This window comes from Ranitomeya imitator, chromosome 4 (genome assembly GCF_032444005.1).
Source record: "Ranitomeya imitator isolate aRanImi1 chromosome 4, aRanImi1.pri, whole genome shotgun sequence".
NCBI lineage: Eukaryota > Metazoa > Chordata > Amphibia > Anura > Dendrobatidae > Ranitomeya > Ranitomeya imitator.
Genome location: NC_091285.1, coordinates 30,784,972 through 30,797,342, shown reverse-complemented (window position 1 = coordinate 30,797,342; position 12,371 = coordinate 30,784,972). Strand labels below are relative to the sequence as shown.

At 43.8% G+C, this 12,371-nt stretch overlaps 1 protein-coding gene across 1 annotated transcript in view; it reads left to right on the top strand.

The window, feature by feature from the left end:
• Nucleotides 1–10,423, top strand: part of POLR3B (RNA polymerase III subunit B) — a 144,588-nt gene extending 134,165 nt beyond the window's left edge. Inside the window, exons 27-28 of the mRNA XM_069763464.1 lie at nucleotides 7,923–8,096; nucleotides 9,979–10,423. Coding sequence (XP_069619565.1) covers nucleotides 7,923–8,096; nucleotides 9,979–10,108 — 304 coding nt within the window. The 3' untranslated portion in view covers nucleotides 10,109–10,423. The remainder of the gene's footprint in view (nucleotides 1–7,922; nucleotides 8,097–9,978) is intronic.
• Nucleotides 10,424–12,371: the final 1,948 nt, after the last annotated feature.

The window sequence follows — 12,371 nt, the reverse complement described above, 5'->3', positions numbered from 1 at the left end:
ATAAGACGACACCCGACTTTTGAGAAGATTTTCAGGGGTTAAAAAGTAGTCTTATACGCCAGAAAATACAGTGTATATACTAAATGGTGGCCCGATTCTAACACATCGGGTATTCTAGAATATGCATGTCCACGTAGTATACTGCCCAACCACGTAGTATATTGCCCAGCCACGTAGTATATTGGCCAGCCACATAGTATATAGCACAGCTATGTAGTATATTGCCCAGGCACGTAGTATATTGCCCAGCCACGTAGTATATTGCACAGCGACGGAGTATACAGCACAGAGCCACGTAGTATAGAGACTTAAAAAAAAAAAAAAAAACATATACTCACCTTCTGATGGCCCGTTGAAGTCCTGCTATACTCACCATCCGCCGCCTTTCCCGCTCCTCGCCACGCTCCCGGGATCGCTCCATTGCGTCAGCTTCCAGTCCCAGGGCTGGTGTGAGCAGGACCTATGATGACGTCGCGGTCACATGACCGTGACGTCACGGCAGGTCCTTGTCGCACACCAGCCCTGGGACTGGAAGCTGCCGCTTGCAATGGAGCGGTCCCGGGAGCGTGGCGAGGAGGGAGAAAGGCGGCGGATGGTGAGTATAGCAGGTTTTTTGTTATTTTTTTTATTATTTTTAACATGACATATTTTTACTATTGATGCTGCATAGGCAGCATCAATAGTAAATAGTTGGGGAGACACAGGGTTAATAGCAGCGGTAACGGAGTGCGTTACACATCGGGCCGTTACCGCTGCCATTAACCCTGTGTAAGCGGTGAGTGGAGGGGATTATGGAGCGGGCGCCGGGCAGTGAGTGCAGGGGAGTAGGGGAGGGACTAATCGGACTGTGGCTGTCGCTGATTGGTCGCGACAGCCATGACAGGCAGCTGCCGAGACCAGTCAGCGAATGAATAACCGTGACAGAAGGACAGACAGACAGACAGAAGTGACCCTTAGACAATTATGTATATAGATATATAGATATATATATATTAGGCACACATACACTTAGACATATATTAACAAAAAAGTAATGATGTCATTTAATCCCTTTGAAGCTTCGTTATTAACGGTTTGGTAATCAAAAATCTTCATTATTTCCGCTCTGTTTTTACAATCTCTGTAGTAAATATATGGGAACATTTGCTGTTTACGTATTTTTTGCTCACACGGTGATTTGCTCTCATTTTTGGAAATACTGTGAAGGTTCCAATTAAGTGACTGCAAGTGGAGATCTTGGCAAAGCTGAAAAATACTACACAAAGTATATTAACCCCTTCCCGACCTTTGACGCCACGTAGGCGTCATGAAAGTCGGTGCCATTCCGACCCATGACGCCTATGCGGCGTCATGGAAAGATCGCGTCCCTGCAGATCGGGTGAAAGGGTTAACTCCCATTTCACCCGATCTGCAGGGACAGGGGGAGTGGTAGTTTAGCCCAGGGGGGGTGGCTTCACCCCCTCGTGGCTACGATCGCTCTGATTGGCTGTTGAAAGTGAAACTGCCAATCAGAGCGATTTGTAATATTTCACCCATTATAACGGGTGAAATATTACAATCCAGCCATGGCCGATGCTGAAATATCATCGGCCATGGCTGGAAATACTAGTGTGCCCCCACCCCACCCCTCCGATCGCCCCCCCACCCCCCCGATCTGGCCGGTACACTGCTCCGGCTCCCCTCCGTCCAGTGCTCCGCTCCCCCCCGTGCTCGTGTCCGCTCCCCCCGTGCTCCAATCACCCCCCCGTGCTCCAATCACCCCCCCTGCACTCCGATCCACCCCCCCCGTGCTCCGTTCCACCCCCCGTGCTCCGTTCCAGCCCCCCCGTGCTCCGTTCCACGCCCCCCGCGCTCCGTTCCACCCCTCCCGCGCTCCGATTACCCCCCCCCGTGCTCCGATCCCCCCCCCCGTAGTCCCCCCCCACCCTATCATACTTACCGATCCAGCCGTGGTCCCGTCCGTCTTCTCCCGGGCGCCGCCATCTTCCAAAATGGCGGGCGCATGCGCAGTGCGCCCGCCGAATCTGCCGGCCGGCAGATTCGTTCCAAAGTGCATTTTGATCACTGAGATATAATCTCTCAGTGATCAAAATAAAAAAAATAATAAATGACCCCCCCCCCCCCCCCTTTGTCACCCCCATAGGTAGGGACAATAAAAAAAAGAATTTTTTTTTTTCCACTAATGTTAGAATAGGGTTAGGGGTAGGGGTAGGGCTAGGGTTAGGGGTAGGGTTAGGGGTAGGGTTAGGGGTAGGGCTAGGGTTAGGGTTAGGGTTAGGGGTAGGGTTAGGGCTAGGGTTAGGGTTTCGGTATGTGCACACGTATTCTGGTCCTCTGCGGATTTTTCCGCTGCGGATTTGATAAATCCGCAGTGCTAAACCGCTGCGGATTTATGGCGGATTTACCGCGTTTTTTTCTGCGCATTTCACTGCGGTTTTACAATTGCGATTTTCTATTGGAGCAGTTGTAAAACCGCTGCGGAATCCGCACAAAGAAGTGACATGCTGCGGAATGTAAACCGCTGCGTTTCCGTGCAGTTTTTCCGCAGCATGTGTACAGCGATTTTTGTTTCCCATAGGTTTACATTGAACTGTAAACTCATGGGAAACTGCTGCGGATCCGCAGCGTGTGCACATACCTTTAGAATTAGGCTATGTGCACACGGTGCGGATTGGCCGCTGCGGATCCGCAGCAGTGTTCCATCAGGTTTACAGTACCATGTAAACATATGAAAAACCAAATCCGCTGTGCCCATGGTGCGGAAAATACCGCGCGGGAACGCTGCGTTGTATTTTCCGCAGCATGTCAATTCTTTGTGCGGATTCCGCAGCGTTTTACACCTGTTCCTCAATAGGAATCCGCAGGTGAAATCCGCACAAAAAACACTGGAAATCCGCGGAAAATCCGCAGGTAAAACACAGTGCCTTTTACCCGCGGATTTTTCAAAAATGGTGCGGAAATATCTCAGACGAATCCGCAACGTGGGCACATAGCCTTAGGGTTAGGGTTGGAATTAGGGTTGTGGTTAGGGTTAGGGGTGTGTTGGGGTTAGTGTTGTGGTTAGGGGTGTGTTGGGGTTAGGGTTGTGATTAGGATTATGGCTACAGTTGGGATTAGGGTTAGGGGTGTGTTGGGGTTAGTGTTGGAGTTAGAATTGAGGGGTTACCACTGTTTAGGCACATCAGGGGTCTCCAAACGCAACATGGCGCCACCATTGATTCCAGCCAATCTCGTATTCAAAAAGTCAAATGGTGCTCCCTCACTTCCGAGCCCTGACGTGTGCCCAAACAGTGGTTTACCCCCACATATGGGGTACCAGCATACTCAGGACAAACTGCGCAACAATTACTGGGGTCCAATTTCTCCTGTTACCCTTGTGAATCTAAAAAAATGCTTGCTAAAACATAATTTTTGAGGAAAGAAAAATGATTTTTTATTTTCACGGCTCTGTGTTGTAAACGTCTGTGAAGCACTTGGGGGTTCAAAGTGCTCACCACATATCTAGATAAGTTCCTTGGGGGGTCTAGTTTCTAAAATGGGGTCACTTGTGGGGGGTTTCTACTGTTTAGGCACACCAGGGGCTCTGCAAACGCAACGTGACACCCGCAGACCATTCCATCAAAGTCTGCATTTCAAAAGTCACTACTTCCCTTCTGAGCCCCGACGTGTGCCCAAACAGTGGTTTACCCCCACATATGGGGTATCAGCGTACTCAGGAGAAACTGGACAACAACTTTTGGGGTCCAATTTCTCCTGTAACCCTTGGGAAAATAAAAAATTCTGGGCTAAATAATTATTTTTGAGGAAAGAAAACGTATTTATTATTTTCACGGCTCTGCATTATAAACTTCTATGAAGCACTTGGGGGTTCAAAGTGCTCACCACACATCTAGATAAGTTCCTTTCAGGGTCTAGTTTCCAAAATGGGGTCACTTGTGGGGGGTTTCTACTGTTTAGGCACATCAGGGGCTCTGCAAACGCAACGTGACGCCCGCAGAGCATTCCATCAAAGTCTGCATTTCAAAACGTCACTACTTCAATTCCAAGCCCCGGCATGTGCCCAAACAGTAGTTTACCCCCACATATGGGGTATCACCGTACTCAGGAGAAACTGGACAACAAATATTGGGGTCAAATTTCTCCTGTTACCCTTGGGAAAATTAAAAAATTCTGGGCTAAATAATTATTTTTGAGGAAAGAAAACGTATTTATTATTTTCACGGCTCTGCATTATAAACTTCTATGAAGCACTTGGGGGTTCAAAGTGCTCACCACACATCTAGATAAGTTCCTTTGGGGGTCTAGTTTCCAAAATGGGGTCACTTGTGGGGGGTTTCTACTGTTAAGCCACATCAGGGGCTCTGCAAACGCAACGTGACGCCCACAGAGCATTCCATCAAAGTCTGCATTTCAAAACGTCACTACTTCACTTCCGAGCCCCGGCATGTGCCCAAACAGTGATTTACCCCCACATATGGGGTATCAGCGTACTCAGGAGAAACTGGACAACAACTTTTGGGGTCAAATTTCTCCTGTTACCCTTGGGAAAATAAAAAATTGCAGGCTAAAAGATCATTTTTGAGAAAATAATTTTTTTTTTTATTTTCATGGCTCTGCGTTATAAACTTCTGTGAAGCACTTGGGGGTTCAAAGTCCTCACCACACATCTAGATTAGTTCCTTTGGGGGTCTAGTTTCTAAAATGGTGTCATTTCTGGGGGATCTCCAATGTTTAGGCACACAGGGGCTCTCCAAACGTGACATGGTGTCCGCTAATGATTGGAGCTAATTTTCCATTTAAAAAGCCAAATGGCGTGCCATCCCTTCCGAGCCCTGCCGTGCGCCCAAACAGTGGTTTACCCCCACATATGGGGTATCAGCGTACTCAGGACAAACTGGGCAACAATATTTAGGGTCCAATTTCTCCTATTATCCTTGGCAAAATAGGAAATTCCAGGCTAAAAAATCATTTTTGAGGAAAGAAAAATTATTTTTTATTTTCATGGCTCTGCGTTATAAACTTCTGTGAAGCACCTGGGGGTTTAAAGTGCTCAATATGCATCTAGATAAGTTCCTTGGGGGGTCTAGTTTCCAAAATGGGGTCACTTGTGGGGGAGCTCCAATGTTTAGGCACACAGGGGCTCTCCAAACGCGACATGGTGTCCGCTAACAATTGGAGCTAATTTTCCATTCAAAAAGTCAAATGGCGCGCCTTCCCTTCCGAGCCCTGCCGAGTGCCCAAACAGTGGTTTACCCCCACATATGAGGTATCGGCGTACTCGGGAGAAATTGCCCAACAAATTTTATGATCCATTTTATCCTACTGCCCATGTGAAAATGAAAAAATTGAGGCGAAAAGAATTTTTTTGTGAAAAAAAATTACTTTTTCATTTTTACAGATCAATTTGTGAAGCACCTGAGGGTTTAAAGTGCTCACTAGGCATCTAAATTAGTTCCTTGGGGGGTCTAGTTTCCAAAATGGGGTCACTTGTGGGGGAGCGCCAATGTTTAGGCACACAGGAGCTATCCAAACGCGACATGGTGTCCGCTAACGATGGAAATAATTTTTCATTCAAAAAGTCAAATGGCGCTCCTTCCCTTCCGAGCCTTACCATGTGCCCAAACAGTGGTTTACCCCCACATGTGAGGTATTGGTGTACTCAGGAGAAATTGCCCAACACATTTTAGGATCCATTTTATCCTGTTGCCCATGTGAAAATGAAAAAATTGAGGCTAAAAGAATTTTTTTGTGAAAAAAAAGTACTTTTTCATTTTTACGGATCAATTTGTGAAGCACCTGGGGGTTTAAAGTGCTCACTATGCATCTAGATAAGTTCCTTGGGGCGTCTAGTTTCCAAAATGGGGTCACTTGTGGGGGAGCTCCAATTTTTAGGCACACGGGGGCTCTCCAAACGTGACATGGTGTCCGCTAAAGAGTGGAGCCAATTTTTGATTCAAAAAGTCAAATGGCGCTCCTTCCCTTCCAAGCCCTGCCGTGCGCCAAAACAGTGGTTTACCCCCACATATGAGGTATCAGCGTACTCAGGACAAATTGGACAACAACGTTCGTGGTTCAGTTTCTCCTTTTACCATTGGGAAAATAAAAAAATTGTTGCTAAAAGATAATTTTTGTGACTAAAAAGTTAAATGTTCATTTTTTCCTTCCATGTTGCTTCTGCTGCTGTGAAGCACCTGAAGGGTTAATAAACTTCTTGAATGTGGTTTTGAGTACCTTGAGGGGTGCAGTTTTTAGAATGGTGTCACTTTTGGGTATTTTCAGCCATATAGACCCCTCAAACTGACTTCAAATGTGAGGTGGTCCCTAAAAAAAATGGTTTTGTAAATTTTGTTGTAAAAATGACAAATCGCTGGTCGAATTTTAACCCTTATAACTTCCTAACAAAAAAAAATTTTGTTTCCAAAATTGTGCTGATGTAAAGTAAACATGTGGGAAATGTTATTTATTAACTATTTTGTGTCACATATCTCTCTGGTTTAACAGAATAAAAGTTCAAAATGTGAAAATTGCGAAATTTTCAAAATTTTCGCCAAATTTCCGTGTTTATCACAAATAAATGCAGAATTTATTGACCTAAATTTACCACTAACATGAAGCCCAATATGTCACGAAAAAACAATCTCAGAACCGCTAGGATCCGTTGAAGCGTTCCTGAGCTATTACCTCATAAAGGGACACTGGTCAGAATTGCAAAAAACGGCAAGGTCTTTAAGGTCAAAATAGGCTGGGTCTTGAAGGGGTTAAAGAAAAAAAAAAAAGCATGATAATTAATTGTACAGTGATTAGGCTAAATATCTTGTAAGTGGATTACTGCTATAGCTGATCTTGGGATCCTGCCCAGATTTGGCTAGACGGGTGTTAATTGAAATCCAATCCCTCAGCCTTGATTTGAGTGCATGGTCCTCCATGTTGGGAGAGGTGACCTGAAGGCATCTGTTTCAGACATGTGCAGAAAAGGCTTCGGACAGAGCCGCTGTCAGTGAAAGCTGTGACCATGTCTCCTGTGTGCGGTGTTCTGCAGTCGGCTATAGCAGTGGAGGTTTTCCAAAGCAAATACCATCACAGACTTTTTTTTTACCTAGCAACACCTGAAAATTGACTCTCTTAATTTTTACACCAACACCTTTTTATTTTTTTATATACATATGAAATGTGGGAAAAAAAATGTGCGTAATAATGTGTTCCTATTTAAAATCAATATGAAGTTAATGTAAAAAGTATCTAGTGATTTTTTTATTACCCTTTGGAGTACATGGCCTTAGTTTTATATTCTCCTCGATCATAGGATGCACACTTTTTAGCAAGATTTTTTTTCTTGCTAAAAAGTGCGCCTAAAAATAGTGTGTATGTGTGTGTGTGTATGTGTGTATATATATATATATATATATATATATATATATTATATTGTGTCACACATAGCATCCATTATGGACTATTCTCAGTCTTGTCGCTACTATATGTATATGTTGTGACAGTATTAATAGCGGTTAGTAAGTGATATTTGTGCAAAATTCTCTGCATCTGTAGTTTTTTTGTGTGTATGGGGGGTCCTAAGTGCAAATAGTAACTCCCAATATATTGGCATGAGCGTGACATCAGTGTCAGCAGGAGTTACACTAGTGGGTGCGAGTTATGTGACGTCTGTCAGACCATGTCACGTCATTGTGAGTGATGTGAAAAGGAGTGTCATGAGTATATCAGTCAGTGTATGCTTCGTCATTGTGAGTGTTGGTAGTGACATGGGGGAGAACACCACGATTGTCATCCGCACAAGTGTCAGTGGTATCAATAAATAGTGTGAATTGGCCAGCACATTAATTGCATAGATATAGATTTGGCAGACGAATTTCTCTGTAAAGTGAACCTCTGTTTCCTGTCTTTCTCTTGTTTGCCGTTTTCCCCAGGCAGCCTACTGAAGGGCGATCCCGTGATGGTGGATTGCGTCTTGGAGAAATGGAACGTGACTGCTTAATCGGTTATGGGGCCAGTATGCTGCTACTGGAGAGGCTGATGATTTCCAGCGATGCCTTTGAGGTTGATGTTTGCGGACAGTGTGGATTACTTGGATATTCCGGCTGGTAAGTCTCTGTGCCGAAAAATATTGTCCTTCAAGAAAGTATTTATCATGTTAGACCATGTTTTATTTTGGAACTACATTACGTCACGTTAATGCATGCTGCCTTCATTTCAGTGAAAGCTGCAGTATTCTCTTCCCCACCCAACCCCTTCCTTCTAGTCATCAGTTTGAGGGTTGTGGAGGATCCCAGCCTATCGACCCCTACTGATGATAAAGTAGATCTAGAGCAGCGTTTCCCAAACTCCAGTCCTCACGGCCCCTACGGGTCATGTTTTTGGATTTCAGTAGTGTTGCACAGATGGTGGAAGTATCATCAAGGCATCGGGAATTCTCTCACCTGTGCAACACTGTGGAAATCCTGAAAACATGACCCATGGGGGCCGTGAGGATTGGAGTTTGGGAAACACTGATCTAGAGTTTGTTTTCCTGTACAGTTCACTTGTAAAAAGTGTGTCCTAATAATTTTCTACAAACATAAAAGGGATTTTCGCACTAACAAAGTTGATTTTAATCAATAGATATTGAAATAATAATAATTTCCACAATAGGAAGTGTTTAAAAAAAAAATGTTCCTGTGCTGAGATAATCATAAATGTGCTCCTACTGTGTAATGGCGGTGTCTGAGCGTACAGGAACATGGTCTGATCATACCACAGCTCCTGGGCAGGAGAGGAAGAAAAAGAGAGTATACAGACAGGACAGCTCGGGATCACAGCTGATTCTTTTTGTGAAATACAGCATTTCCCTGCCTGTTTTTAAAAAATGTTTTACCTCACAGAAAGAACTATTTGCGATCCAGTTCTGTAATGTCTGTGTACCCTTTTGTGTCCTCCCCTGCCCGGGAGCTGTGGTATGATCAGACCATGTTCCTGCATGGTCAGACACGGCCATTACACAGTACACAGCAGGGGCACATTTATAAGATTATCTCAGTACAGGAACTTTTTTTTTTTAACACACATCCAATTGTGGAAATTATTATTATTGCATGATCTATTGATTAAAATAAACTGTGTTAACGGGACAACCTCTTTAAGGAAAGTGGTCTGTGGATTAGTTGGAACTTGTGTATATGGTCATCACTACCATCATAATTCTAATTACCGTCACCATCACTCTTCCCGCCTCAAAGTGCTCTCTACTAGTACATATATCATTACTCTAGGCACCACTGCAGCCATCGTTATTTTGGCCACCGCCGTCAGCGTTGCCCTGACCAATGCTGCCACTGCCATCGTTTCATGGCCCGACTCTGCCTCTGTCATCATTTCAAAGGCTGCCACCAGCGTTGTTGTGCGTGATGGCAGCGTTACTTTGGCTGCCGCCAGCGTGTGCTCTTACCGCAGTCGCCAGGGTTGCCCTGGCCATTGTAATAATCACAACGGCAGTGATCACTAAAGTGCTCTATATACATTGATGATGTCAGGGGACAGAAGGATCTGGCCTGTCCAATTCCTTACTGCCAATCCTTTTTATATCTGAGAGAAGTGCCCACCTGAGATTTATGGCAGTGACTCTCGTAGAGAGCACAGGAGTGCTTGGCCGGCTTAGCATTCCTGTGTATGGGGAGAGAGCTGTTGGCCAAATGTGTATAAATCACTCATATCATTATCACTTTTACCATCAAAATCCTCTCTATTACCCCCAAATTAATAATTATGGTGACATTCTGGTGTCGGCCGTGAGGCCATTCCGAGTTATAATATGGAGGTTAGTTAGTGAGGTGGCCATGCATGTGTGCTGTCAACACAAACGAGACATGCCAATTTACTGTTACTCGCCGCCATCATTCTCATCATCACCCTCCAACCTCAGTCACACAATCCTCATCATCACTAATTTTTATGACGCATTTCCTGATCACTGTGTATATATCCCACCAGGTGCCATTACTGTAAGTCCTCCTGCCACGTATCTTCTCTGAGGATCCCCTATGCCTGCAAACTCCTGTTCCAGGAACTACAGTCAATGAATATCATACCCAGGCTGAAGCTGTCAAGATACAACGAGTGACCGTTATCCTGCACACCTCGGGCTTTCTTGTTAAAAATGTATAAAACTGTGAGAAGTGAGGATTAAGGCTGAGCCGGTGTGCGGCAGACCCTGGTTTATTTATGTAGAACTGGCTTTGTGCCACAGGTACAGGCTGACGGATATTTGGATTTCAGTATCTATGAGGAGTCTATCTCATAAAGCTGTGTATTATATGTAACATTATAAATGTTCAGAGAACATTGATGTGAGAAAATTATGTTGATTATTTATGATCATAGATTATTTATGATCATAGTCACTGCCAAACTTCAATAAAAAAAAAAATAAAAATCACCTCGCGTCCTGGCTCGTTCATTTTTTCTAATTTTATGGGCTTTAGTAATAATCTAGCTAGGCTTGGTTTCTCCAAACTAGAGCACAGGCCTTGTTGTCCATAGCAACCAATCACAGCACAGCCTTCATTTTTCCAGAGCTATTTGTGAAATGAAAGCTGATCTGTGATTGGTTGTTATGGGCAACCAGGCCTGTTTTGAGGCCTATATGTTTTTGCTATGATTAAGTGCGATGTATGTATGTATGACATGGTGAAAACATAATGATTTGTAAATTATTCAGTCATTAAAGGGTTGTTTTCAGCTCTAAGATCCTATCCCAATATGTAGTAGGTATAATAATTTTAGACAATACCCCCAATAAGAAATGTAATACAGTTCTCCTGATTCGCTGGGCATTGCAGTAGCTTTCATATCCATGTTTACAACCACTCATATAGTGACAGATGGCAATAAGTTGTCATAACGATGGATACCTAAACTACCGCAATGCCCTGGACATGGGGTAAGCCAGTACCATTCCTCAGTTATTCCTCCTGGAAATATATTATGAGGCCCTGTCAGCTGTCCTAACATGTCTGCATAGTTGATGGTAGTATTTTTGATAAGTTATGATACATATTTTTGTAGTACTCTACAAAGGGCTATTTTATTTATTTATTCCTCCTGGCAACATGTGAATAAGGCTAGTGCTACATGGCGACTTTGGTCGCAATAATTCTTACGCAGTCGATGTTCGCTCGGTGCCACTGCTACATCGCAGTCCTTTACAAGTGAATGAGGTCACATTATAAAACCTATAAAACCGCGACTGCAACAAGAAAGCCGCAAAGAAATCACTCCATCGGAATTTTTGCGACTTGCTTGTCTCCGTAGTATGGGTGTTGCATTGTGACCCCATTCACTTATATAGCGCCGACTTGTATCAGCGGCACCGAGCGAACTTTGCGCAATGTCTGTCAGTCAGACTCAAAGTCGCCATGTAGCCCCAGCCAATATTGAATTAACAGTGTTACAAATTTCCTTGTCAAACCAGATTCAGACTAATAAAATATCGCCACATCATCCCAATCATGGGTCATAGTGATTCACGAAGCCATCATATGACATTAACCTGCGGTCGGACTGAAAAATTGCATGCCATTGAATTGCGGTCTCATCAAAATGGCCTTCCACTGTCCGCATTGATAGGAAGTTGTGAGAATGAATAGGAAACACTAAAAAAGAATAGGGGAACACATATATGTCCAGTTTTTGGCTACATTTACCCTGTAAATGCCATTTGTTTCCACAAGGAGGCAGTGTTGGGCACTCGTATGTGATACGGTCCACTGCAGCGAGAATCTGGACTCGCAGGAACCAAGAACGAGCTTATTCCAAAAATATCTTATTTTCAGACTTGGACCACTGGGAAAATTTTATTGCATGTTGCACTTTAACGTTGCTTGCATTAAAACCTGATTACAATCAATCTGGCAGAAGATCGGAAAGCTGAATCTGGTATTGCAGCTCAGAATTTTCAATAGCGTAGCATCTAGTCAGTGCAAGTTTTTTTTTCTGCACTTTTTTCATACCATTTTTACATTTATATTAAAACTGATATAATTGATTTAGATTGGGCTTTTCAGACATCATGTCAAAGACTTCCATTGAAGTGTAGCTAAATTTATATAATTAAAAAAAAAATTATTTAAATATAAATATAAACTACCTTATATGATGTGCGCTATTTACGTGACGTCACAGAGACCAGGTCAGCAGTGAAGAGCTGGCGTTGGATCCTGAGAGGGCGAGTACCTTCTCTGTGAATCTTACGTTGGGGACCACCTTTTTTTTCAAAGTGAGACACCCCTTTAAAGGGAACCGGTTGGAAGGAGTTTACTACTGAAACTAATATGGCCATATAGGTGCTAGTACAGCAATAAAAATTATTCCTGTTTGGTAGTGTG